General features: G+C 38.8%; 1 protein-coding gene across 1 annotated transcript in view; it reads right to left on the bottom strand.

Moving 5' to 3' along the window:
- The window catches only part of UST (uronyl 2-sulfotransferase), a 352805-nt gene that overhangs the window by 93075 nt on the left and 234704 nt on the right, over positions 1–25026 (bottom strand). Inside the window, exon 3 of the mRNA XM_063443329.1 lies at positions 10271–10426. Within this exon, the coding sequence (XP_063299399.1) occupies positions 10271–10426 (156 nt within the window). The remainder of the gene's footprint in view (positions 1–10270; positions 10427–25026) is intronic.

Below are 25026 nucleotides of genomic sequence, written 5' to 3'. Positions count from 1 at the left end.
ATATTGCCAGTGTTTAAAGGGACACTATAGTCACCAGAACAACTACAGCTTATTGAATTCGTTCTGATGAGTAGAATCATTACCTTCAGGCTTTTTGCTGTAAACACCTTTTTTTTTTTTTTTTTTTTTTTAGAGAAGATGCAGTGTTTACATTACAGCCTATTGATAACTTCACTGGCCCCTCCTCAGATAGCTGTTAGAGATCCTTCCTGAGTCATGGCTGCCTAAAATGCATCCAAACATTCAGTGTCTCCTCCCTCTGCATGCAGACACTGAACTTTCCTCATAGAGATTCATTGATTCAATTAATCTCTATGAGGAGATGCTGATTGGCCAAAGCTGTGTTTGAATCATGCTGGCTCTGTCCCTGATCTGCCTCCTTGTTAGTCTCAGCCAATCCTATGGAGAAGCACTGTGATTGGATCAGGCTACCACTTCTGATGATGTCAGCAGACTGCTTGTTTTTCTGAGACAAACAGCATGCAGAGTTACAGCTTCAGGCTTGAATACAGTAAGATTTTGCTATATGTATGGAGGCATGAGGGGCCTAGGGGGGCTAGATGGTGGTGTTAACACTATAAGGTCAGGAATACATGTTTGTGTTCCTGACCCTATAGTGATCCTATAACCCCTTAAGGACGCGGGACGGTTCAGGACCGTCATCGGCATTTTCCCATTGCCGACCGACGACGGTCCTGAACCGTCCTTAATTTAAAATGTACTTACCCGATCGCCGTCGTTCCCCCGGCGGCGATCGGCGGTGCTCCCGTTGTGGGGAGACTGCCTGCAGCCCAGCCAGTCTCCCCATGGCGGATTAGGACCCCTGGGGCCATGTGATCGCCCAACAGGGCGACCACATGGTCACAATAGGTGTCCTAGTCTCTGCCTGCAGGGGGACTGTCTGTGCTGACAGGCAGTCTCCCTGCATGTGTAAAATCATTAAAAAAAATTAAAGTTAAAGTTAATAAAAAAAAAATATTATTATATATGTGTATATATATATGATATATAGACATATATTATACCTATATAATATATGTCTATATATCATATATATATAATGTCATGCTAAGTGTATTTTTATATTAATATGTACATATATTAATATAAAAATACACTTATAATTAAATTACACACGTATATATATAATATATATAATAACTATATATATTGTATATATATATTATAAAAAATACAAATAATAAGTAAATTAAATTAAATAAAACAAATTAAAAATAATAATAAAAAATTAAAAAAAAATTATATATCTATACAAAATTTTATTCTAACTGTATTTTGATATTAATATATATATATTTATATCAAACTGCAAATGTCCCGCACTCAATGTACCGGTCTTGTACTTGCCTCGGTGCTGCCTCAGCCTTTAATATATTCAAATAGAAAGAGTGCACTCGAAGGTCTTCTTAAGGATATAAACAATTTATTTTGCCAAATTTCAAAAGACATACAAGTCGACGTTTCAGTCCTCGTGGGACTTTTTTCAAGACAATGAAAGGCGGAAAAACAGTGATTTAAATATACATTGCAGGTGATTTGATTGGAGAGTAGGTTATATGAAAGAGAGGCTGTGCAAACGTGAAAGTGGTTATTCAACTTTGAAAATAGGTATTAACCCCTTAAGTGCCTAAATAAAAAAAGGCCTAACGGTGATTGCGGTTACGGCCAAATATCTAATAATCTGCGCTCGCAGACATATATTAAAATTCAAGGATAAGAAATAAGAAATATCGAAGCCACCTTGGACTAACTAAGAATATTAGATTCTATTTGAGTATTTAAACAAATTTGTTAAACTGAGTTAAACAGTGTTTTACATTTGTTACATTTTTAAACACTAACATAAGGTGGCTGCGTATATATTGGACTTCCTAGTATCAATAGATACATTGTAACAAAGCTTCTGAGTATATTTGAGTACCTCGCCGGGGTACTATGTATGTATTATATTACCAATTAACGGCCATACAGTCTATAGAATATAACAGGAGCAACCATCAGCCAACATATTCTAACTAAAATAAAAATAAAAATAATAATATATGAATACTATATGAATAATATGTAGTGGAAAAAAATCTCATGAGTTGATCACCAGTTATGATTTTTCTATGACTTTTAGTGCAGATATATCAATTACTATTATCTTCTTTATCTTTTCGGGATGAAGCAGCTGAGTGGGTTGATTTCATTAAGTCCCCCCGGGGACAAAGTTCCTAATGTAAAGATCCAGAAGGCTTCTCTTTGAAGAAGTAGGACATCTCTGTCACCCCCCCTGTTCGGTGCCGGAACATGTTCAATGCCCATAAATTTCAATGTGGGCAGTGTGTGCCCTATTTCCAAAAAATGTTTGGCTATGGGGGTGGTTGCTATACCACTAGATAACGCAGTCCTGATAGTGGATCTGTGTCCCCTCATGCGCTCCCTGAGATCATTAGACGTTTTGCCAATATACATGAGTCCACATGGGCAGGTGATACGATATACTACATGTGTAGTGGTGCACGTGATCCTTTGCCGTATCTTGTATTCTTTACCTGAGCGAGGGTGGTAAAACGCTTTGCCCGGGGTCATACTATTGCAAGCCATGCACTTCAGACAACGATAACAGCCTGGGCTTTGAACAGACTGATGCGCCATGGATATATCCGTGTGAACCAGATAATCCCTCAGGTTCCTGTTTCTCCTATAACTAATCATAGGGGTATTTTGGAATATCGTCGGTAGTGTTTTGTCTTTTTTAAGAACCTCCCAGTTGTGTCTTACTTTCTGGGACATCTCTCCCGATAATGAATGGAACGTTTGAGGGAAGATCATTCTGTTTTGGTTGTTTTTAATTTTAGGGCCGTCTGTGTAATTTTTGAGTGCTTTAGAATATGCACCCTCCAGCACTTGTCTTGGGTATCCACGTTGTGAAAATTTTTCAAACATTTCTTGTACCTGGTTTGCTGCTTTTGTAGAATCAGAGTTGTTCCTCAGTATTCTCATAAATTGAGATACCGGTAAAGATTTTATAAGATTGGGTGGGTGGTGACTGCTGGCGTGTAGTAACGTATTGCGGTCAGTTTCCTTAGCAAATAAAGTATACCCCAGCTTATTGTTTTCTATGAAAATTCGAAGATCCAAAAAGTCAATTTGTTGGTTGTTAATTTGATGGGTGAGTCTTACTGGTGAGTCCAGTTGATTCAATGACCCTATCATATCATGGAGGCTTTGTTCTTCACCTGTCCATATGATGAGCACGTCATCGATGTATCTCAGGTATTTCAGGATATGATGACCATATTTTTGAAGAATGTGTACTTGTTCATATACATGCATGTATGCATTAGCATACATGGGTGCCATAGGGGCACCCATCGATGTTCCTGATATTTGTATATAGAATGCTTTTTCAAAACGAAAATAATTAAGTGTAAGGCATAGTTCCAATAATTCAAGTATATATTCAATCGGGGGCTCTATATGTTCTTGGTATTGTGTTAGTACTTGGCGCATCGCCTGAATTCCCTCCTCATGGGGAATTATGGTGTATAGACTGCTTACGTCGATGGCTGCTAAATAGACTCCTTGTGGGGGGAGTTCTATAGAATTTAAGGCTGCTATGACTTGCGCCGAGTCTTTGACATAGGTAGGTAGTGACATTACCGTTTTTTTAAATTTTGCGTCTAACCATTTCCCTATGGGTTCTAATAATCCCCTGATCGCCGATACAATCGGTCGTCCTGGTGGGCGCTCGAGGTTTTTATGAACCTTAGGCACTTAGGTTCATAAAAACCTCGAGCGCCCACCAGGACGACCGATTGTATCGGCGATCGGGGGATTATTAGAACCCATAGGGAAATGGTTAGACGCAAAATTTAAAAAACCGGTAATGTCACTACCTACCTATGTCAAAGACTCGGCGCAAGTCATAGCAGCCTTAAATTCTATAGAACTCCCCCCACAAGGAGTCTATTTAGCAGCCATCGACGTAAGCAGTCTATACACCATAATTCCCCATGAGGAGGGAATTCAGGCGATGCGCCAAGTACTAACACAATACCAAGAACATATAGAGCCCCCGATTGAATATATACTTGAATTATTGGAACTATGCCTTACACTTAATTATTTTCGTTTTGAAAAAGCATTCTATATACAAATATCAGGAACATCGATGGGTGCCCCTATGGCACCCATGTATGCTAATGCATACATGCATGTATATGAACAAGTACACATTCTTCAAAAATATGGTCATCATATCCTGAAATACCTGAGATACATCGATGACGTGCTCATCATATGGACAGGTGAAGAACAAAGCCTCCATGATATGATAGGGTCATTGAATCAACTGGACTCACCAGTAAGACTCACCCATCAAATTAACAACCAACAAATTGACTTTTTGGATCTTCGAATTTTCATAGAAAACAATAAGCTGGGGTATACTTTATTTGCTAAGGAAACTGACCGCAATACGTTACTACACGCCAGCAGTCACCACCCACCCAATCTTATAAAATCTTTACCGGTATCTCAATTTATGAGAATACTGAGGAACAACTCTGATTCTACAAAAGCAGCAAACCAGGTACAAGAAATGTTTGAAAAATTTTCACAACGTGGATACCCAAGACAAGTGCTGGAGGGTGCATATTCTAAAGCACTCAAAAATTACACAGACGGCCCTAAAATTAAAAACAACCAAAACAGAATGATCTTCCCTCAAACGTTCCATTCATTATCGGGAGAGATGTCCCAGAAAGTAAGACACAACTGGGAGGTTCTTAAAAAAGACAAAACACTACCGACGATATTCCAAAATACCCCTATGATTAGTTATAGGAGAAACAGGAACCTGAGGGATTATCTGGTTCACACGGATATATCCATGGCGCATCAGTCTGTTCAAAGCCCAGGCTGTTATCGTTGTCTGAAGTGCATGGCTTGCAATAGTATGACCCCGGGCAAAGCGTTTTACCACCCTCGCTCAGGTAAAGAATACAAGATACGGCAAAGGATCACGTGCACCACTACACATGTAGTATATCGTATCACCTGCCCATGTGGACTCATGTATATTGGCAAAACGTCTAATGATCTCAGGGAGCGCATGAGGGGACACAGATCCACTATCAGGACTGCGTTATCTAGTGGTATAGCAACCACCCCCATAGCCAAACATTTTTTGGAAATAGGGCACACACTGCCCACATTGAAATTTATGGGCATTGAACATGTTCCGGCACCGAACAGGGGGGGTGACAGAGATGTCCTACTTCTTCAAAGAGAAGCCTTCTGGATCTTTACATTAGGAACTTTGTCCCCGGGGGGACTTAATGAAATCAACCCACTCAGCTGCTTCATCCCGAAAAGATAAAGAAGATAATAGTAATTGATATATCTGCACTAAAAGTCATAGAAAAATCATAACTGGTGATCAACTCATGAGATTTTTTTCCACTACATATTATTCATATAGTATTCATATATTATTATTTTTATTTTTATTTTAGTTAGAATATGTTGGCTGATGGTTGCTCCTGTTATATTCTATAGACTGTATGGCCGTTAATTGGTAATATAATACATACATAGTACCCCGGCGAGGTACTCAAATATACTCAGAAGCTTTGTTACAATGTATCTATTGATACTAGGAAGTCCAATATATACGCAGCCACCTTATGTTAGTGTTTAAAAATGTAACAAATGTAAAACACTGTTTAACTCAGTTTAACAAATTTGTTTAAATACTCAAATAGAATCTAATATTCTTAGTTAGTCCAAGGTGGCTTCGATATTTCTTATTTCTTATCCTTGATTTTTAATATATGTCTGCGAGCGCAGATTATTAGATATTTGGCCGTAACCGCAATCACCGTTAGGCCTTTTTTTATTTAGGCACTTAAGGGGTTAATACCTATTTTCAAAGTTGAATAACCACTTTCACGTTTGCACAGCCTCTCTTTCATATAACCTACTCTCCAATCAAATCACCTGCAATGTATATTTAAATCACTGTTTTTCCGCCTTTCATTGTCTTGAAAAAAGTCCCACGAGGACTGAAACGTCGACTTGTATGTCTTTTGAAATTTGGCAAAATAAATTGTTTATATCCTTAAGAAGACCTTCGAGTGCACTCTTTCTATTTGAATATATTTATATCAAAATACACTTAGAATGAAATTGTATATATATCTATGTATATATAAATAAATAAAAAGAATACGAACTATTCATATGTCCATATAAAAAATTACATAAATAATTATATAAATATACACGTAGACTTCAAATATATAAATATGCATATATATTTAAATTCTACGTGCGTATTTATGTAATATTTTTACATAATTAAGTTATTTTATTGATTGCAATTTAAGGGACCTGCCTGCCAACCCAGGCCGAAAGTACAGAGAATTGAATTTGCTATCACTGTATTTTACCCTGTAACGTTCTACGACACCCTAAAACCTGTACATGGGGGGTACTGTTTTACTCGGGAGACTTCGCTGAACACAAATATTAGTGATTCAAAACAGTAAAACATATCACAGCGATGATATTGTCAGTGAAAGTGACTTTTTTTGCATTTTTCACACACAAACAGCACTTTTACTGATGATATAATTGTTGTGATACATTTTCCAGTTTTGAAACACTAATATTTGTGTTCAGCAAAGTCTCCTGAGTATAACAGTACCCCCCATGTACAGGTTTTATAGCGTTTTTGAAAGTTACAGGGTCAAATATATGGGTCAAATATTTTTACATTGAAAATGGCCAGGTTGGTTACGTGCCTTTGAGAGCGTATGGTAGCCCAGGAATGAGAATTACCCCCATGATGGCATACCATTTGCAAAAGAAGACAACCCAAGGTATTGCAAATGGGGTATGTCCAGTCTTTTTTAGTAACCACTTAGTCACAAACACTGGCCAAAATTAGCGTTCAATTTAGTTTTTTACTTTTTTCACACACAAACAAATATGAACGCTAACTTTGGCCAGTGTTTGCGACTAAGTGGCTACTAAAAAAGTCTGGACATACCCCATATTGAATACCCTGGGTTGTCTACTTTAAAAAAAAATATGTACATGTGGGATGTTATTCAGAGATTTATGAAAGATAATAGTGTTACAATGTCACTATTGATACATTTTAAAAATGTATGTTTTGAAACCGCAATATCCTACTTGTACTTATAGCCCTATAACATGCAAAAAAATAGAAAAAAGCATGTAAACACTGGGTATTTTTAAACTCAGGACAAAATTTTGAATCTATTTAGCAGTTTTTTTCATTCGCTTTTGTAGATGAGTAAAAGATTTTTCATATAAAAGTCAAAAAACATGTATTTTTTTCAATTTTTCATCATATTTTTTCATTTTTAAAAAATTTAATTACATGAGATTATATAAATAATGGTATGTAAAGAAAGCCCCTTTTGTCCTGAAAAAAACAATATATAATTTGTATGGGAACAGTAAATGAGAGAGCGGAAAATTACAGCTAAACACAAACACCACAAAAGTGTAAAAAGATGCCTGGTCGCAAATGTACAACATCGCAAAAAAAGTCCGGTCCTTAAGGGGTTAACTTCCCTTCACTTCTGCTTTCTGCAGAGCATACCTTGCTTAACCCCTTGTGTGACATGTCATGATTCCCTTTTATTCCAGAAGTTTGGTCCTTAAGGGGTTAAAACCAATAAAGGACAGGAGAAACAGAGTGCACAAAAACACATACAGAATTAAATCTGGAGTAATTTAAAGTTTAGCAGTGTCAAAACACCCATAGGTAAATAGCCAGTGATGTCTACTTTATATAAATGTCTACTTTTGTGTGGCAATTTTGTTTTCTGTTATGGCTATTATTATAAGGCATATAGGATATAGAATGCACACCATAACAATCTCAAAAAAATATTTAAATTTTATTATGTACAAAAAAGTACCAGAATGTAAACATATAAGAAAAAATAAATATAAACAAAGTAACAGAAGTAAAGGCAGATACACGAGTCACCAAACCCCCCCAACGTTTCGGCACCAACTGGCTGCCTTTATCAAGGGTAAAGGCAGCCAGTTGGTGCCGAAACGTTGGGGGGGTTTGGTGACTCGTGTTTCTGTCTGAGGCTTGTAAGGATTTTTGTGGTAATTTATTACTATTATTTTATTGTATCTGCCTTTACTTCTGTTACTTTGTTTATATTTATTTTTTCTTATATGTTTACATTCTGGTACTTTTTTGTACATAATAAAATTTAAATATTTTTTTGAGATTGTTATGGTGTGCATTCTATATCCTATATACATTTGAATATTTAAAGCACTTGAGGGAGTGCTTATATGGTTTGCACCTGGCTGTTTTTATATTGTTTTTATATTGTTTTGTCTCTCCATGTGCTGTTGATTTGAGAATATTATTATAAGGCAAACATACCATATTTTAAAATCATTCCACATTGAAATGATATTTTATCCTTGTAGTTTGTGACCTGTAACTATCCAAGAAAAAAATCTGAAATCGTAGACATATGATGTACTGTAAAATGAGGACAAATACATTTATTAATTTTAAATTAATTACTTTTCTTAGGCAGTACTAATTATGCACACATTATTATTGCCAAAACTGTTTTTTTCAGTATTTTTTGTATAAAAGATGAGAATTTATGTTGCATTACATTAAAACCATTTTTGTCCTTTAAAAAAAACAGTATTTAATATGTTGATGCAATAAATGAGAAAAATGGAAATTGTGGATGAACACACACAAAAAATAGCTTTTTCCCTAAAGTACAAAAAAAAAGTAACTGAAGCTGTGTCCTTAAAGGGACACTATAGTCACCAGAACAACTACAGCTTAATGTAGTTGTTCTGGTGAGTATAATCATTGCTTTCAGGCATTTTTATGCAAACACGGCCACCTCCAAGTGGCCACTCCTCAGATGGCCACTGGAGGTGCTTCCTGGCTCAGTGCTGCACAGTAGGCAGCAGTGCCGTTCAGCGTCCCCACAATGGGGACGCTAAATTTTCCTCATAGAGATACATTGATTCAATGCATCTCTATGAGGAGATGCTGATTTGCCAAAGCTGTGTTTGGCTCCGCCCCTTGACATTTTAGCCAATCCAATGCTTTTCCCTTGGGAATGCATTGGATTGATTAAAAATCGGCAATTCTGATGAGGTCACCAAGGGGGCGGGGCCAGCAACGGCAGACCTGTGGAGAGCTGAAAATAAGGTGAGTTTTAACCCATTCTGATGGGATTAAGGTGGGGGTGGGGGGGGGGGGCAAGCCACCTAAATGGTGGGTTTTTACTATAGGGTCAGGAATAAATGTTTGTGTTCCTGACCCTATAGTGTTCCTTTAAGGGATTAATGTAATTCTCCTATAGTTGACAATTAAGCTGATGGTGAGAAGTGAAGACAAAAATAGATTGTACTTCTTGAACATGAGAAATTAAAAAATAATTTTCTTTGTTATACGTATATATATCCATGAACATTGTGAAACCAATGGAAAGTACAGATCATGTGAGGACTTCCTCAAAAGATTTATTGAGTGGCACATTATAAATTTTGCTTAGCAAAAGGAATTTGCAGTTTGGTACTTGCTAGGTTTAGTGTCTGATTATGTGATTATGATCAGATTTCACATCTACCACTGCTACAACAACAGGGGCAAGAGAAAGAAAACAAGTCAACTTTTTCCGGCTTAGAAGAGGCTCATATCCAAAAAATGTTTGGGAACTGCTTTAACAAAATATTAACAGAAATACCAAGCATATTTTGGTTCTGGCTTCTTGCTCACTTCTCCCTTTGGATTTTCTTTTACTTGCTATAATATATTTTACCATGAAAACAAGGTTTAGAAAAGATGTTTGAAGGATTAAAATTGGAACTATTAAACAAATAAAGTTAAATAGTTGATTATTCTGTAACATAAATTAATGTTAAATGCAGCAGATTCAGTGATACTGGGCACCTTATAAGAATAAGTTCAGAATGGCTTTTATCGCAGCTACTGATAAGTAGGATGGCTAAACATGCATATGTCTGTTATATGTTAATGTTAACATAATGTCTTCTGTTAAGATCACTGTTATCATTGTGCCATGAAAACAGCTCCAGTTCTCAAACACTGAAAACATGCAATTGAATATCTAATTAGCCACAGGGATGTTGTCACTAAACTGGGAATGATGTTTCCACAATTCACAATTCAATGAATGAAACACGCTAGGATTTTACTTACTTGTTCATTTTTGGTCAATCTGGTCTTATTGTGGATGTCCGACGTAACTAAATTAAACCCGTGTTTTTCGGACAAGATACGTAGCAGTAGAACGACTGTCCTGCTCCCACACTTTCCAACTCTGTTATAAACTACCTGACTGGGAAATGGGAGTACCTGAACGAAAAAAAAAAAATGGTTAGAACTTATTTTTGGTAGTTTTGTGAAATTATGTAAAGTACATGAAAATGCTGGTTATGATGCAAGGAGGTCTCCCATCACATTTTCCTAGTTAGTGATCACTGCACAGATCTACAATAATTAGCGGTTACTGTAGGTACACCACACTCACACATGACAAGGGCATGAGCCAGGTAGGCATTATTTACTTTACATGTCCCTTATCTATCTTAAATTTTGAAATTAATTTTCAATTCACTTTGAACCTCAACAATTCATGTTTTATTGAAAAGCCGTGTTTTACCAAAATAAACCATTATAATAGAGGGGCATCTACTCCTGACAAACAGGGTTGAGTTTACTGCAGTAAGCTGCAAATCCCAAGGCATGATTTGTTTGATTTTGTTTGCATATTCTAAAGAATTAAATTGTGTGTTCAACTCCAGTCTGAAATATCCTTTTAATTCAGCCCTAATAATTTTTTGCATTTTAAAAAGATAAATGTAAAGCATCCAAAAGGACATACTAATAAAACCAAAGCAGACGTGGTAATATCTACTAGTAAATTTGGCATCAATACAAAACAAGACAATTTTACAAATACACCATGTTGTTGTTATGTTTATGTAATGCACAGACATATTCCACTTAATTTGATTACAACAAATGCAGGTAATAGGAACAGTAGATGTAATTAGCCTGTTTGAGAAGGTTTCTTCATCCCTTGTCACTGTTATATTCTGTATGTTAATTACTTGTTGTCAAATATCCCGATTCTATTGTAAAGTTCAGCAGATTATGTAAGCGCTATATACATGCTAATAACAATAATAATGACAAGAGCCCTGTTCACTTACGAAGGTAAAATTACATGAAATTGCAATGTGTCTAAAGGAACAGACAGATTACCATAACATAGTAAACATAATTATTCAAGAACACCTTTGGTAACATTGTGGTAAGTTATAAATATTGCAGAAGACCATGAAAAAGGGGAAATATAGCAGGCAGCACACAAACAAAAAGGAAGCCTATATAAGGGAACTAGGCAATAAATACTTGCAGGGTTATTCACCAATGTGAGACCTGTCGGGAATTCAACGTGAATTTCAAAATTAGCACAGAATATGCAAATTGGAAAAATTATCCAAGTCAATTCCATTTTCAGTTTGGCTATTTTGGCCTTAAATTTGAAATTTACTTTGAATTCCCAGCTATTCCCACTTAAGTGAATAAGTGAGTTTAGCTCCATAGAAGAAATGAACTAGCAAATGGTGACCCATACCTTCCTATTGGTAATCATAATATCCTGTGTTAGGGAAATAGGGTGTTTAAGAAATTACTTGCTAATAAAATCTAATGCAGTTAAATTGTTAGAGAGAGATAGGGATTTAGTCCCAAAATAGTAATTACGAGATATGGTATTTGCAACACATTTATAATTTAGTTAACTTAAAATTCCCACATTTAGAGTCAATGTGTTAATCAAATTACCACTAACTTTAATATTCACTGCAATATACAATGTATAACAATAGCAAGCAACAAAACACAATTACTCACAAAATATGATAAAAAATAAACAATGATGAAACCCAGAGAGGCCAATATTTGTTCTGACTTGTTATCTCAAGAAAACTTGTTTTCTCGAAAAACAAACAAAAAACGTGCTACTTTGTACTGAATAGTCCCACTGTTAGAGCTGCTCCAATGAAATGTTAATCTGTGAGCAAGATATAAGGTGTGCATTAATAAATTCACTCAACCTGTTGTGGATGTTAGCAGCAAAAATTATATATATTATTTACATTTTTTCTCTCTTATATTTTACATGTGAAAACCGCCTCCATGAACATTTAACTGTAATATAACATTACATGGTGTGCAGGTATAAAACAACAAGCAGCTCCCTCCGTAATTAATTTTTTTTTTCTTTTTATTATTCTTTATTTTTTGCAGTGCATGCATCATTGACAGAAACAGTTGTCATCATTTAACATAAGAATCATGCAAGGCTGTGTAACAACGGTTCTAGTGGTGTAAAGTTGAGTATCCGCACCATTTTATATGTTTTATTTTCCAGGATTTGTCTCTCCAGGTCAGTCGGGGTCTAGCTTGCTAAGGTTGGGTTTTTGTGTAAGTGGGTGGTGTTCCAAGAGACCTGGGTTGGTGGATATTTATGCGTGCTGTGGGGAAGCAGGGTATGTGAGGTTATTCCGCATATTAGTGTTTGTGTAGGTTCGGTCAGGCTTTCACAGTGTGAGTAAGGTGCCATGCTGTGAGTCTTTTGTCCGGTTACTCATATCTCGTCCACAGTGCTTTGGCGTTGTGTGGGTTGTTTTATGGCCCCTTTCTATGTTGAGTAGTATACCCCTTACCTAGGGGGCGTCGGGGGGTGGAGGGGAAGGTTTAACTCACCTGAGTCGGTGCAGGTGTGTGTGGTCTCGATCTGTCAGTTTTGGTTATACCGCGTCTAAGTGGGTTGCTCATGGTGTTTGTGTAAGATCATTACGGCAAGCTTAAACTAAACATTATCAAACAGTGAACTAAACAACTTTTAGTCAACAAAGTCAGCATGTGTCCATGTTCTCGAGGTCGGTGTATCGGCTCAAGTCCCGGTCAGGGGTTGGGTAATCAAGTCCCTTGTGTGTTCAGACCTCTGGGCACAAAGGGTGTGATGGTGGCTGGGTCACAGCTGCTGCCGGAGGTTCCAGCCGATGCTTCTGTGTCTGGAAGTGATAGTCCCACGGCTGCTAGGAACGTTTGTGAGTTGGTCATCGAGTGAAGTGTGTGTGTAGCTCCATTGTGTGTCACCACTAGGGATCTCATCGTTCCCCATCTGTACGGTACCCCTGAGGACCGGAGGTGGGCTGTGACAGGCCCCATGGATCTGCGCCACTGCAGGGTCGTCTTGGAGAGGTCTTGGAAAAAGTTCAGGTGTGTGCCTTCAAACTGCATGGGTGTTTTGCCTCGTAGAGCCGCCATAATGTGAGCTTTGTCAGAGATGGATGTGAAGCGGACTATAACATCCCTCGGCGTGGTGGAAGAGTTAGTGGTATTGGTGAGGCGGTATATGCCCACTAGGGTGATTTTCTTGGCCGCTCTGGGTGATATGATGGTCCACAGCAGCCTCCGGGCATAATGCGGTAGTTCCTCCGCCGTTATGTCGGCCGGTACGCCCTTTATTTTTATGTTGTTGCGGCGTTGTTGGTCCTCTAGGGTGGTCACTCTCTGTGAAATGTGAGTCTGCTGGGTGTGGAGTTGTTCTACCGTGCTGCTCAGGGAGGTCACCGTAGATTGGGCAGATTTGAGGCCGTCCTCCGTTGCTGTTATGCGAACGGTGTTAGCTTGGATCTCTCGCCTGAGCAGTTCTCGGTCTGCCTCCATCATCTTGTGTAAGTCCGAGAGGAGCATTTTAAGGTCTCCCTTTGTGGTCGGAGCTGAGCTGTCTGTTAGTTGCAGACTCAGGGTGTGCTCAGGTGGTGGAGAGGGTGAGGTATCCCCTGTAGTGCTCCGGGTTTCGGGTGCCGGTACCGGTGTTTCCTCGTGTTTTTGGTGCTGCCGGTCATTGGAGCATGACCCCAATGTCCCTGTCAGGCTTTTGTGTGCGGCGCCCCATTAGCTGTGTGTGGGGCTGCGGCTTCGGTAGATAGGAGTCCGGCTCGTTCCTGTCGTATGCCTCCAGTAGGCCGTTAAAGAGCTTATCCAGGCCTCGTGTCTGTGGAGCGTGGTAGGCCCCAGGTTTGCGTTTTTGCTTTGTGTGTCTCGGCGTATACAAAAAAGGCATCGATCGGTGCAGTCCGTCGCCTAGTTTGCGGTTTTGCGGTTTGTTTCTGTGTTGATCAAGGCAGTTTTGTATTTTGGGCGAAATTTGTAAGGGTAGATGAGGAGCAAGCAGAAATGGCGTCTGCTCGGCTCCAGCGTTGGTCCCGCCCCCTCAATTAATACATTTTTAACAGTTGTAAAGTAACTTGGGTGCTTGTGCTGCAAATTGGCAAACATTACAGATTTCATCTGGTCAATTATATCCTGATGGGTTTAAAGGAGCACTAAAGGGGCAGGAACACTATTGTATTCCATGTATTCCTGACCCTATAATGGTGAAACCACCATTTAGGTGGCTGTCTCCCTTGAGCCCCTTAAAAGGTAGAAAAACCTACCTAATTTCCAGCACCTCGTGGGTCTGCACGCACTGGCCCCGCCCCCAGTCCGCCTCCTTGCTGATATGATCAGAATTAAATTATTTCGACCAATCCAATGCTTTTCCACAGGGAATGATAATACTCACCGGGGACAAATACAATAAGCTGTAGTTGTTCTGGTGACTATAGTGTTCCTTTAAGTCCTGTGGTCATTCATGCCCATTCAGCAGCTGGCATGTCTGGATTAAGGGCTTGGACATTTAGACATTAGCAACTCACTTAGTGGATATTTCAGATTACTGGTACAAATTACTTATGCTACCTGAGATTGCTGGATAAGTGTAATCTGTGTACAAGCAATTGTATCCTGATATGTATCACAAAAAAAAAAAAAAAAAAAACAGGAACAAACTAACATTTAAAGGAAAACAAGAATTTTTAAATAGGGAAAACAAGTTAACTAAAGAGTTAACTAAAACTGTATATTCTATATCAAATTAGTAGGATTGAGTACCATATAGAGTTTAAAGCAGAATCCAACTGCAAAAAAAAATAAATATATTTTTTTGAAGGGCTGTGTGTTTTTCTAGTTGGCAATATAACAGAAGCCGTTATTGCCAGCATAGGGACTAAAGCCAGCAAGCTGAAGTGGGCTCTTGTAAGTTACCATTTCACAGTGGAATAGTAAGATCAGGTTGCCACAGTGCAACTCTAATTTGTGGGTGTATCATCAGAATCTGCATATCATATACTGTTGGTATGGTATGTGTGGTATGCAGTAACAGAAAACCCCCACTGCTGCTATATCTCTCGTCAATCAACAAAGTGGTTGGGTTTCTTGCACCCTGTATTCCTTGGTTGGTATAGTACAGCTCATAGTAAATCTGGATCAGTTATCCCTCAAACAGAATTTAATGGTTCTTGACGCTTGTGTGATGAGGTCTTTATTCTGAAATGGTATATGCAAAAAAAAAAAAAAACCATCCCAGCGAACACTGTGTCCCTTGTAAAATTACCAGCATTTCATTAAACAGTTTAGCAAGTATAACTGGCAGAATTCCTTAGAATCTACACACCCTGTGGAGATTGTTACTTCTGCATAGAGATGTAGAGATACAATGTATGAGACCTGACTATGTGTTTGGCATTGGAACTGGAACATGTAGTCTAACCAAAATACTATTTATGTGATACTGCAAAAGTCATGTCCATTTATTTCCTGAGCACCCAAACCCAAAAGAGATGCATTGAGCCACAAATGCAACTTCACAGAGGGACTAGGGAAGAAAGAGTCAATGTGCTGGGTGGGAAGAGACACACAGAGGGTCTGGGGTGAGAAAGAGACATAGAGGGGATGGAGAAGGGGAGAAAGAGATGCATAGAAGGGGCTAGGGAAGAGTCACACAGAGGGGATGGGGAAGTGGAGAAAGAGACACGCAAAGAGGCTGGGATAGGAAGACACACAAAGCTGCTGCAAGGGAGTAAAAAAAAAACACACAAAGGGGTTGGAAGTAAGAGACAAACAAGGGGGGGTGTAAAGGACACAAATGGCAAAATATGGGGGATAATACCACTATAGGGCTAAAGGGGACAGTCAGACAAATGGAGGATAAGATATACTAAAGGGTATAAGACATTCTAAAGTGAAAATAAGAAAATGAGGTAAGAAATACATGAGGGGGATTAAAGGGTGGCTACAAGACACATAGGTGAAGATGCATTTCACTTTGGGAGGGGGGGGGGGGGGGGAGAATGCATCTTCGCCTGTATAGCCAACAGGTTGAGAGTATGTTAATTAGCAAGTAAAGAGAACTTTCAGACAGAGTACATTAGTCTTCAAAAACTGAGGTGCTTGGGTGCACTGAACTCCACCCCTTTCCCATTAGCTTCTTGACAGGTTAAAGGGACACTATAGTCACAAAAAAAGCAGTTTTAGTGTATATATCATGCCTTTGAAGTCTCACTGCTCAATTCACTGTCCTTTAAGGAACACACAATTCATAATCCAAATGAAATAACTCCCATTTTCATGAGATGATTGTTCTCGACCTTCAGTATCTCAAAAGTTAAACTTACAAGGTTTGTGAGAATAGATAGAGGATTGTGTGTGTTCTACAACAAGTCTTTAAATGTCTTTTCTTACAAACAATACCCTGGACAATATGAGAGTTTATACACTTAAAGTTCCATTCCATTTTATTTTATTACATTTTATTTACTGAACGACGAAAACATCATCTTTAAATATGAGGTGGTAAAATGTCAGGTATTTAATTGGTTTTGCAAGCTACAGATACAATGTGGATGATATAAACAGTTAAAGAACAAAAAAAAATTTAATAACAATTTAGAAGCAAATTATTTGATACACAGCCTATTAGTCCTCACGGTGAAATTGCAAAAGATTAAACATTCAGTTGACTAATCTGAAGACTGTTTTAATGAGTGTATGGGAACAGTGAACATTTAACGATAAGAAAATCATTAAACATCACTTAATTAATGTAGTTTGGGAACATTAGTCAGGGGTTTAAAATGAAAGGAAACACAAAATAAATAAAGATTTAGTAGTACTTGGCAATCCCAGTATCTTCATCAATCACAAACCAATTAACATGGGGTTGACAACTTTTTTATTTATTTATATATACCGTATAATGTTCTTTTAACAGCACAAGTTACCAGTATGGAAATAACTGAATTCGTCATTGTTTTATTTCTAACAGTTAATAGTATTCAATACTAAAATTCTGAAATGGTAAAGATATTATAACATATATTTTTGTTTTGTTTTCCTGTAAATTTACCGTAATGGGTTTACTTTTCCCCCATGAACAGTATTATTACACACAATTAATTAATTAAAATACCAGTAACAATAAATATTACTGAAATTACTGATGATAAAAGTTGAAGATTTTTTTAGTAATTATTCCTGACCCTAGATACACATTTTGATACTATATGCAATTTGAGACATATGAGATATGCTTTTTTTTTATTAATTTCAAGCAAAGGAGTTCCTAATCAATAAACATGGTCATCTCACCTTTACTTCATTTTTTATTGAATTTTGGTGTTAATGTTTTTTTTTTTTTTTTGTATCTTTCTCAAGGTCATTGTAATGGGCAACTACTGATGCATACTGCAGACTTGGAAAACTTGCAAACTTGATACAATACTGTTGGAAAAAAAACCAAAATGCTTTATCTACACAAATGTCCATACACCTTAATGCTTATGTAGATCAATTAGTTAGTAAGTTTTTATAACAGTATTGAATCATTTGGCAAGAAAAATACTGGTCCAACAAAATTAAAGTTTACTTAAGGACATTTTAAATTACAAATGTTCTGGGGGTTATACCCTTTGTCAATGTGTATTGCTATTTGAGACATTTGAGAAAATAACAGAGACCCAGCATAACTAATAACATACTGGACCATGGAATTAGCTCCGTGGTGGCCAGGCTCCTGGGGAGGGCACAGTGAGTGACGCAGTCCATGTCACTAGTTAAAATCTTTAATGACAGCCTACCTGGCCTGCCACCAGCCTTTAGGACCATGCAGGGAATACTGCTGAAGTGCTCTGTGCATGGTCCGTCCTAGATGCACATTAAGAGCATATCTTAATGTTTCCTGGTGTTCCCATAATTTATTGTCAGTTATCTAATGCTTCAGACCACCTGGCACCCCAACTGGGTGCCTCTGCCAATCACTCCTTCCTAGAAACTCTGAGTACTTCCAAGCACTCCACCCAACACTATAACCACTGCAGTGCCCATGGCCAGCGTTACAGCTTGGCTGGGGTCTCACTGTCCTCTCACTGACCCAAGTCGGGGATCCAGCTTCCAGTGAGATGACCTCTCCTCCAAGAGAGTGCAGCAGTATGCTCTTAAAAGAGCAAGTGATTATAATCCATGGGAGTATAGTGATTATAGCAATCCCCAGAGTAATGAATATCTCCAGGCACAGAAAACATACATTTTAAAATATCCCGAAAGTACTCACGAAACACATGAAAACCCCACAAACGTTACATCCCCTTATAGCCCCGATCTGGGGAACCAACATATCAAACAGTCACCAAGATCAGTTCAGGGGTTCGGGATTTCCATGGAAGTCATAGTTTGACTGATCGCACACGAGGCTCCTGCCCAAAAGAGCTCCATGAAATCAGGTTGCACAGTCGGTCTCTTTCGGGAGTACAAAACACAATAAAAGTACCGAACGTATCGGTCCGTAGGTATGTTCAGTCTATGTTCCCTGTTCGGGAGCTTGTTACCACCGAACACCATTCAATTCCCACACGTTTTTCCAAAGTTCGATGGAAGTTGAAGTTCGTGCAGAGTTCACGCTGTCGAGTGTACGATTTGAGTTCCATGCATGCGACGGCCAAACACCGCTCTATCCGTTTGCGGCTAAAGATGGCCATCGCCACGTGTTCGGCAATCCGAACGACGACCACCCAGCTGATCACCCGTAAAGTTGCAGTCTAGAGGTGTCAATAGGGGTAATGAGCTGCACACTTCACTTACGGATAGTCCCAACTGTTCGGGAGTTTGCTCGGTAACCGAACAGAGTAAGTACAATCCGTTCAGTACATTTAATGTACCGAACCTGGTGATTTAAAAGGCACAAACAGAGCCTTTTAACAGTCCTGAACCAGTGGACATAATTCTGAGGCAAGAGGCTGGCCAGCAGGCCCCTCCAAGAGCCCGTGATGAGGTTACTTTCGCCACCTTCTAATCATTTTATTTTTATTCTTATGTTCTTGGCCAACGTTTAGCACATCTTGTACAGTGAATTTTGTATTTAATAAATGTTGCTTACAAGAAAACTAATTATCCAAAATAGTTGTGAAATTGGGCATTTCCTGTCAGTTAAATATAGACTAGATAATTTATTATGGTTAGCTTTTGCCATAATCCAGTTGGAATGCAATTATAAATCACATCAGTGTGAAATATCTATTTTTACTTTATTTACTGAAATGTGTTATGTAGTGCATTGAAAATCAAACTCTGCTACCTTTTTTTTTTTTTTTTTAAAGATTCATGTTCTGTGCATCTGAAAGCCCAGGTTGCACACACCACACGGACAGGGTGGATGGCTGTAGCATGGCAAAGAAGTAAGGAGAAAGTACTGCTTTGCCTGATGATCCAGTAGTTCTTTTAAAAATGCATTGAATTTAGCAAAATGCTGTAGTTATAAGATACTCTAGGCAGGAAGAGTGGGGACAGGGTACCCTCTGAACAACAAATTTCGCAGTGGTGCAGAACTCCCAAATTACATGATTTTATTGTGTAACATCGTTTTTCTCCAGTCCTCCCAGTAACGCAACAAACCTGCTCTGTTTCCCTGTGTCAGGGGTACTGAGTGAAAGATTATTCTCGAGTTGCCCTTGTGATGGATAACAGGGCATTTAACCTAATATAAAAGTGCTTCAGCAATGTTCAGTTCTGGGCTATCCTGAATGGCTGCTCTATAGGGCAGCTTATCATCCTGGCATTCATGTGCACCTGGAAAACACAGTTTATTTACAAGTGGGCAGCTTTTCCATGATTCAATAAGCAATCCACCATCCCCACGCATCATCTCCCTCTATCAGACCTGCCAAATCTGGTATGTTGTTGCAACACTTCTACTAATTTATACATAGTAATTTGGTTCTTAATGAACTACAATTACAATTAATTAACTACAATTGTAAAGAATTAGACGTTTTAAAGAAGCTTCAAAGGGACACTATAGTCACCAGAACAACTACAGCTTATTGAATTTGTTCTGGTGAGTAGAATCATTACCTTCAGACTTTTTGCTGTAAACACTGTTTTTTTTCAGAGAAAAAGCAGTGTTTACATTACAGCCTAGTGATAACTTCACTGGCCACTCCTCAGATGGCTGTTAGAGATCCTTCCTGATTCATAGCTGCCTAAAAACATCCAAACATTCAGTATCTCCCCCCTTGCATGCAGACACCGAACTTTCCTCATAGAGATTCATTGATTCAATTCATCTCTATGAGGAGATGTTGATTGGCCAGGGCTGTGTTTAAATCATGCTGGCTCTGTCCCTGATCTGTCTCCCTGTCAGTCTCAGCCGTTTCAGACAATCCTATGGGGGAAGCACTGTGATTGGATCAGGCTTCCACTTGTGATGATGTCAGCAGACTGCTTGTTTTTTCTGAGACAAACAGCATGCAGAGTTACAGTTTCAGGCTTGAATACAGTAAGATTTTGCTATATTTATGGAGGCACGAGGGGCCCATGGGGCAGGGGGGGGGGGGGGGGGAGCTAGATGGTTGTTTTAGCACTATAGGGTCAGGAATACAGGTTTGTGTTCCTGACCCTATAGTGATCCTTTAAAGTGAGTCCATGTTTGCTGGATTTTAGTTTCTGTTTTGAGCAAACTCTAGACCATGAATCAGTAAATTAAAAAATATCTATTTTTTTTCCACAAAGCCAGGCAAAGGATTATAGGATATGTAGGCATTTGCCAGCATACTATTCACAAACGTAATGCATAGATTGCTAGCAGTTGTGTTGGGGATGTTCTCAAATCAATGACAGCTCCATTGACAGTTATGTGAAACAAACTGTTGTGTGTAACCATTGCATACTACACAATTGTGTGTAACCATTGCATACTACACAATTGTGTATAACCATTCCACAGGCAGTAAGTTGTGATGGAGCCTGTTAGGCAAGGTTTGGATCTGTATACATGTGCAGCCAGAACAATAATTTGGACAACCAGAGTTAGATGTATAGCTATCTCCTATCATGTCAGACACTTAAAAGGCAGGAAAGATGAAGTGCACACTCAGTATTGGAAATTCTTATTTCTGTGAACTTAAAAGGTAGGATAATGGGAACATTTTTGCAAATGGTAACACTCATGGGCAACTGTGTGCAAGGAGAAAGACCTTCATGGAGGTATCTTTGTTGCTGGACATCTTCAACCCCTGGAGCTTGATTTACTAAGAGCCACGTCACAATCATGTATGCATGAGATCTATGACATTGCTACAGGGGTACATGGAGGGCAATTGCCCCCCTATGTTATTCACTCCCCCCCCATGTGCCTACCACCTAGAGCCCCAGCACTCAGGGGGCGTACAACGCTAACTAAACTGGGCAAAGAAGCCACTTAGCTACCTACCTGGCAGGTTCCAACTCTGTCAATATTTGTATGAGTTCAGGAGACGAGAAAGGCAGGGAGCTCTTTATTTACGGAGCTCTTCTTGCACAGCTCTCTTGCAGGCCCTGCAAGATATGACATCATCCCAGCATCAGCATCGCTAGAGGGCCTGCAAGGTAGCTGTGTAGAAATCGGACGCCAGAGAGAGGATCCACTCCAGCCCTTTCAGAGCAAGGTTACAGAGGATTAGTGGACCTCTAAATAAATACATGTGTGTGTATGAGTTTTCTTTTCTGTGTCTATGTTAGCTCTTATGTGTGTCTGTAATTGTATGTGTGGGTGTCATATTCATTCAAAACTTTTTTCCTTTCAGTCAATTTGTTCCAGCAGCAATTCCTGTTTTCCTCCACTAGTGGCCTCACTAGCCACTAGTCTAATCAAAAACACTCTCACCTGAATAGCATGATCATCCAAACATGCTATAAGAGGCCACACCCGACTTCAAAGGGGGCCTTTACATTGATTGAAGTTTGTGCCCTAAAGTGGACAAGACTTCTTATCCTGGCTCCGACTCTGAAATCCTGATACTATCTGAACCATCCTAATTCATCCTTTTCAACTTGCCTTACTTACCGAAAAGTACTTTTACCAGGACTTTGTTTCATTATTGCTTTGTTCCTACAAATTACCGACAACTATATAACCAGCCTGGATATCCTGATCTTCTGTTCCTACCAGCTTTATACAAAAACAAGACTTTGATTTATTATCGCTTTATTTCTATACTTCTGAACTATCCTGGATATTACAAAAACTCTTTATTATTGCAACCATTCTGAAGGACCCTGTTTCCTCTGTAAAAAACCCTGCTGTACAACCTCCAAGCTAAAGAGACTGATCCTCTAAACGTAAAACTTATCAGTATTACTTGTTGCTTTATATTGTTGTATATAATTGTCATGTAACCTATAATTTCTGTTATAAGTTTTCCTTCTCATCTCCTTCATACCCACCTATAATTTCATTTTTAGGTTCTCTTTCATACTCACCTATAATTTAGTTTATAGGTTCTACTTCTATTTATCTCTTACAACCTGTCTCCTGATAACCTGCTTACCTCATTACTTACCTGTCATTTCATTTATAGGTTCTACTTCTATGACTTCCTATAACCTGTCTACTGATAACCTGCTTACCTCATTACTAACCTATAATTTTGTTTACAGGCTCTACTTCTATTTATCGCTTACAACCTGTACCCTGATAACCTATTTAGGGCATATTGCCTAAACTTCTGTTATCTCCTGTTGTCTGTATGTTTCCTTTTGCACTTAAGTTCTGCTACTCTTATTATTTTGTTGTCAAATCATGTCTAAAGTTCAAAATAAAGAACGTAAAGTTAACCCCAGAATTTCTCTTGTCTGACCTGATGCAAAACCTGACAGTGGGTCTGTGATTGTGTTTGTGTGTGTGCGTCTTGTGATTGTGTGTGTAGGTCTGTGATTGTGGTTGTATGTCTGTGATTGAGTGTGTGCGTATCTGTGGTTACAGTTGTGCTCAAAAGGTTGCATACCCTGACAGAAATTGTGAAAAAAGGACCTACAAAAAATCCTTGACCAAACATCTCCTTACAGCAGCAAAATCCCTAATACCTACCCTTTGGAAGCGCCCAGGTGCGCCTGCTCTCCAGCAGTGGACAGCTAGGGTGAAGGAGATCTCTAAAATGAAGTCCCTGATCTTAGGGGCACCTCAGATACACATCCCTCCACCTGGACTCCCTGGTTGGCGTACATCTCCTGCATGGGTAAAGCTGCCCAGAACCCAAGAACTTCGAGATCCCACCTCTGCCCCCTTGGACCAGAGAGACCCAGAATAGAAAAAACATCCCTAGCCTGACCTGCGCTGGCTTCCTTCCTTTCCTCTTCCACCCCTTTTCCCCTCCCCCGCCCCATTAAAAACATTATCTTCTCCTCTCCCCGCTTCTCTCCTTTCCCTCCCTCCTTCCCCTCACTCTCCGCCCCTCATTTCAGACTGATCCTTCCCTTAAAACCTCCTGCTACTCTATTCTCGAACTCTGCAGTTCACATTCAAGCTGTAAGCCTACACCACACTGCACCTGAAAGCCCATAAGATACTCACTCAGGGCATGGTTCAAACGACTGAGCAGTCCCCCCGGTTTTACTGGGGCTAACTGCAACCACGCTCATTACAGGCGTTATTTAAGTATTGTGATGAAAATGTACTTTTCTGGCTGATATGGGCCTCATATCCAGTTACCATTTCTGTATTTCTTGTTTAAATACCGCTGTTGAAAAATTCTTCAAATAAAGATTGTCCAAAAATGTTTTTATTTTATTGAAAGATAATTTATCACAAAGTTGTTTGGCTCCTTTTTAACCCCTTCAGGACGGAGTCAATAGTGCACGTTCTGATCAAAACAAAACGTAAACAAAAACTGGAATTTGCGCTATGTGTCTGTTCACCCGTAGTTCCCCTCTTTCAAATTATATGCACCCACACTTATTATATATCATTTTGTTCAGGAGAAACAGGGCTTTAATCTATCATTAACTATTCATATATGGAACATCATTTATTATGAATAAAAGTAAAAAAAATGTGAGAAAATAAGATTTTTTTTAAAATTTGCATTTCCGTCTGACATTTTAACTGTGAATGTCATAATACTGTTAGGTTTTACTGCAAAAAAAATGCACATATTTGTAATCAGCGATGTCTCACGAGTACAACAGTACCCCCCATTAACAGGTTTTATGTTGTTTTGGAAAGTTACAGGGTCAAATATAGAACATTACATTTTCAAATTGAAATTTGCCAGATTGGTAATGTTACCTTTGAGACGGTGTGGTAGCCCAGGAATGAGAATTACCCCCATAATGGCATACCATGTGAAAAAGTAGACAACCCAAGGTATTGAAAGTGGGGTATGTTTAGTCTTTTTTAGTAGCCACTTAGTCACAAACACTGGCCAAAGTTAGCGTTCATATTTGTTTTTGTGTGAAAAAAGCAAAAAACGAATATTTGGCCAGTGTTTGTGACTAAGTGGCTACTAAGAAAGACTGGACATACCCCACTTGCAATACCTCGGGTTGTCTACTTTTGCAAATGGTATGCCATCATGGGGGTAATTCTCATTCCTGGGCTACCATACGCTCTCAAAGGCAACATAACCAATCTGGCAAATTTCAATGTGAAAAAAGTGAAATGCAAGCCTTATATGTGACTCTCTAACGTTCCAAAACACCATAAAACCTGTACATGGGGGGTACTGTTATTCTCGGGAGACTTCACT

The sequence above is a fragment of the Pelobates fuscus genome, chromosome 2, assembly GCF_036172605.1.
Source record: "Pelobates fuscus isolate aPelFus1 chromosome 2, aPelFus1.pri, whole genome shotgun sequence".
NCBI lineage: Eukaryota > Metazoa > Chordata > Amphibia > Anura > Pelobatidae > Pelobates > Pelobates fuscus.
This window is presented reverse-complemented; position numbering and strand designations above follow the sequence as displayed.